The sequence below is a fragment of the Saccostrea echinata genome, unplaced genomic scaffold (genome assembly GCF_033153115.1).
Source record: "Saccostrea echinata isolate AGI-Se365-2 ecotype Australia unplaced genomic scaffold, CSIRO_AGI_Sech_v1 ptg000016l, whole genome shotgun sequence".
In the NCBI taxonomy this organism is placed as follows: domain Eukaryota; kingdom Metazoa; phylum Mollusca; class Bivalvia; order Ostreida; family Ostreidae; genus Saccostrea; species Saccostrea echinata.
In genome coordinates this window covers 941,462-944,735 of record NW_026889765.1, presented here as the reverse complement: position 1 = coordinate 944,735, position 3,274 = coordinate 941,462, and the positions used below count along the sequence as shown (strand labels likewise).

The window sequence follows — 3,274 nt, the reverse complement described above, 5'->3', positions numbered from 1 at the left end:
TTCCTTAATTCATCACCTTTATTTTTCAACAAAATAAAAAAGTAAAAAAAACGCATATAAAATCATCTAAGGTTGAGTACCGCTGGACAAAATAGCCACACGATAAAAGCTTTTTTTTTTTACACTGAAGTTTAATGCTGACATTGGGCACAACAGACTGATTTCCATGACGTCATCCTAGTAGTACTCCCAAAACGCTGAAATTAAAAAAAGGTAAAATATGGTCAACTAAATTTAATATTGCAAAGAGTTACACTTCTATGTAACAAAATAATGTTTGAAGTTGATAAAAGGGGTTTATTATGTAGCTACATTGTATCATCATTCTTTTTTTTTAAGTCCTGCGATGATTTACAACCCCCATGTTCATACTCGTGATAATTCAGAGCCAATTTGTGCCTTTATTAGTGGCAGACCTTTAGCTTTAGGATGGTTTGATATAAGTTTAGAATTTTTCGTATCTTTATATTTAACTTGAGGACCGACGGAAAGGCATCAGGTTTTGCCTTTTTAAAGTGTACTTCAGTATATTGCTACTCGGACCTTTAAATACATGAAAACATACCATGATGTCTAAAATGGTCTTGGAGCAATTGGAACAGGTACTGGTTGACCTACTGGAACAAGGGGGACTGTAATGACTCTAGGACGACGATTAAACAGCGAGAACATGTTACGTTTAGGAGGGAGAAGAATTATGGGTGGTGGTCTTATAATTGGCAGTGGTACACGGCGTCGTCCACTGAGGTTTCTTCTCATTTCGCCACGGGCTCCAGGGACTAGGCCTGGCATGTAAGCGTTGTAAGCAGGTTGACCCCGTCTTCGCGTGGACATGGTGCCTTGGCCGAGCGTCAATCCAGCATTGGAGGGAAGGTCTAGATCTGAATCTCCAAAATTAGTGTAAGTGACGTCTCCGAGGGAACCTTGTCCGCCTGCTGATCCACCAAGTCCGAAGCCGGTTTGTCCCAGACCCGTACTGGAGACATCTCCGAAGCCAGAGTTGACGCCCATGGAATCCAGAGCAGTGGGATGCTCGCCGAACATCATTGATCCCGAGGGTGTTCCTAAGTCAGAGTTTATGCCCATTGATCCCATAGAAGAGAGTCCCATATTTGCTCCAGTGCTCTGGCTAAATCCGGAATCCATACCTAGTCCGGTTTGCTGACCAAAAGCAGTGTTCTGGTTCACGTCGTTAAAAGATGTTCCAAGGCCACCAGAGGTATCCATGATCATGTTCTGATTTGCAAGAGCGCCGGAAAGACGGCCATTTAATCTCCTGCCACTGTTGTTATCATAGATACCTGCTCTTTGAAGGTCTGGTGCATTTGGAACTGGCGGAGGGAAATCAAGATTCAAAGTTGAAGGAAGCTCTGGAGCGCCATTCAGTGACGTTCTTTGACCATGTATGATGGTTAAGAATCCAGCTAAAAATGTGATGTACAAAGTGCTACGTAACATGTCAGCCGTTTATTTAAGAATATGCAGAAATGTTTATTGCAACCTTCTTATATACGATGTCACGACAACTTGCACCTAATTACTCGGGATGACTGACTTTCTTTCTGACGGGTATTCAGCTCTACCAGCCAATAGATAGAGATCCCTCTTTCGTCGGCAGATATTTTCCTTCTGGGTAGACTTGCAAATACTAATGCTCAAAGTCCAACACCAATGCAAATTACTGTGGTTGGTTAGACTAGCAAAGGTGTTGTATGGACAATATTTATTGACAGTAACGCGTAAATCTAGTGTCTGTCGTCTCCTGATGAGGCAGATGCACTTGTGTGTTCATGCTTTTATAACTGTCCTCAAAATATTTATTCAAAAATAATATTTCCAGTTTATATTGTTTTCAAGAGAAAAAAAATAGGAAGGAGCAGGGGGGTTGTAATACTAGTAACCAAATTGGATAAGTACACCCTTTCTCTAATATTTATTGTACCTACCAGTTTACACACTTCGTCCAGAAAACGGTTACAAAACAAGGACTATGCAAAGAAAGGCATCCTAAATAATCTGTAATTTAATCCTTCAGGCATTCCAAGGACCAGTGTGTCGGGTATTACCGGAAAGAGGGGTGCGAGTCTATTTCTAAATCTCATTCCATCACGGTGATCATACCGTGGTGTGAACAGAAATCTGTGGAAGTCTTGTTTAAGAAACCTCAGGTTTCTATTGTTTAACCCCGTGTTAACCCTTTTCCGCGTCTTCCTGTAAACTTTTCCATCATAATAAATGCCCTCTTTCTCACCTGGTCTTAAAGGTCTTTGCTTCTTAAAACTCTTTTCAAAAACGATACCATTATCCAAGGGAAAATTGCCTATTGTGGGTTGAAGATAAAGACTGTTACTGGTTGGTTCCATAAAGCCAAAATTAGGTTCCACTGGTCGGAACATAGAGCTGATGGGTCGATTACGAGTATTCAGTATAGTTGGTTGTCTTCGACTTTTGGCATTATTGATAAGAAAATCTCTTTGAAAAGGAATGCGGATAAAATTTTCTGGATTCTCAAAAGTTCCAACAATATATGGAAAGTGGAAAGAAGTATCTCTTTGAAGCGTTTCTTTGCTGATGAATGGAATGTTTTGAATTGCTTGGCTTAGTCTAGCTCTTGATCCCAAATTTGGCTGAAGTCGCAGAATTTGCGGAGTCCTTTTGCGGCCTTTTGAAAATATCTTTGAAAAATTTGGCGGATCAAACAAACCGTACACATTTGTTAATACGTCCTGATCATTAAGCTTAAGCCTGCCAGGTGGAGTTTGCAGGTTGAAGGCATTTTGATACACGGAAGATCTTGGAAAGTTCAGTTTTTCATCCAAAAACACTTGACGAGAATTTAGCAAAACTGGATTTTTCGCTCTCAGTTGATCATTTAAGGCGTATGAAAGGGATCCTGAGTTTTCTCTGAATGGAAAGCCATTGACACTCGTAAGACGGTCTCTGTCCCACCTTGGAATCACAGTTCTCCTCCTGACGATAGGTTGATTATTTTTGGAATTCTTCTGGGCTTGCACGTCCGGATTGAAAACCGTCAATGCCATTAATATATAAACAACGGAAGTTTGTTTGTCCATTCTATTGCTCCTTGGACAGGTGAAGTGAATGTGTCCTACACGGGTTTAACTGATGCGTAAAACATTTTGATCAATTTCTTTGGTCAAATGATCAATGGGATCTCTATGGTCATTAATACGTGTAGGAGTGCCAAGATGTATAATTAATATTTACAGGTGATAACTGGTTGGTCGATAGATATTTTGATTCTTATTATCCT

At 40.3% G+C, this 3,274-nt stretch overlaps 1 protein-coding gene across 1 annotated transcript; it reads right to left on the bottom strand.

The window, feature by feature from the left end:
* LOC133188789 (filaggrin-2-like) lies at nucleotides 1-1,473 on the bottom strand. Its single transcript, XM_061324273.1, has 2 exons — nucleotides 566-1,473; nucleotides 1-197 (listed from the first exon to the last, which is right to left on the bottom strand). Exon 1 carries the CDS (start codon nucleotides 1,456-1,458, stop codon nucleotides 574-576), a length of 885 nt encoding a protein of 294 aa, XP_061180257.1. The 5' UTR covers nucleotides 1,459-1,473; the 3' UTR covers nucleotides 1-197; nucleotides 566-573.
* Nucleotides 1,474-3,274: the final 1,801 nt, after the last annotated feature.

Coding starts and splice junctions, on each gene's coding strand:
- LOC133188789 (XM_061324273.1), bottom strand. CDS start 1,458: ATGTTACGTAGCACTTTGTACATCACATTTTTAGCTGGATTCTTAACC.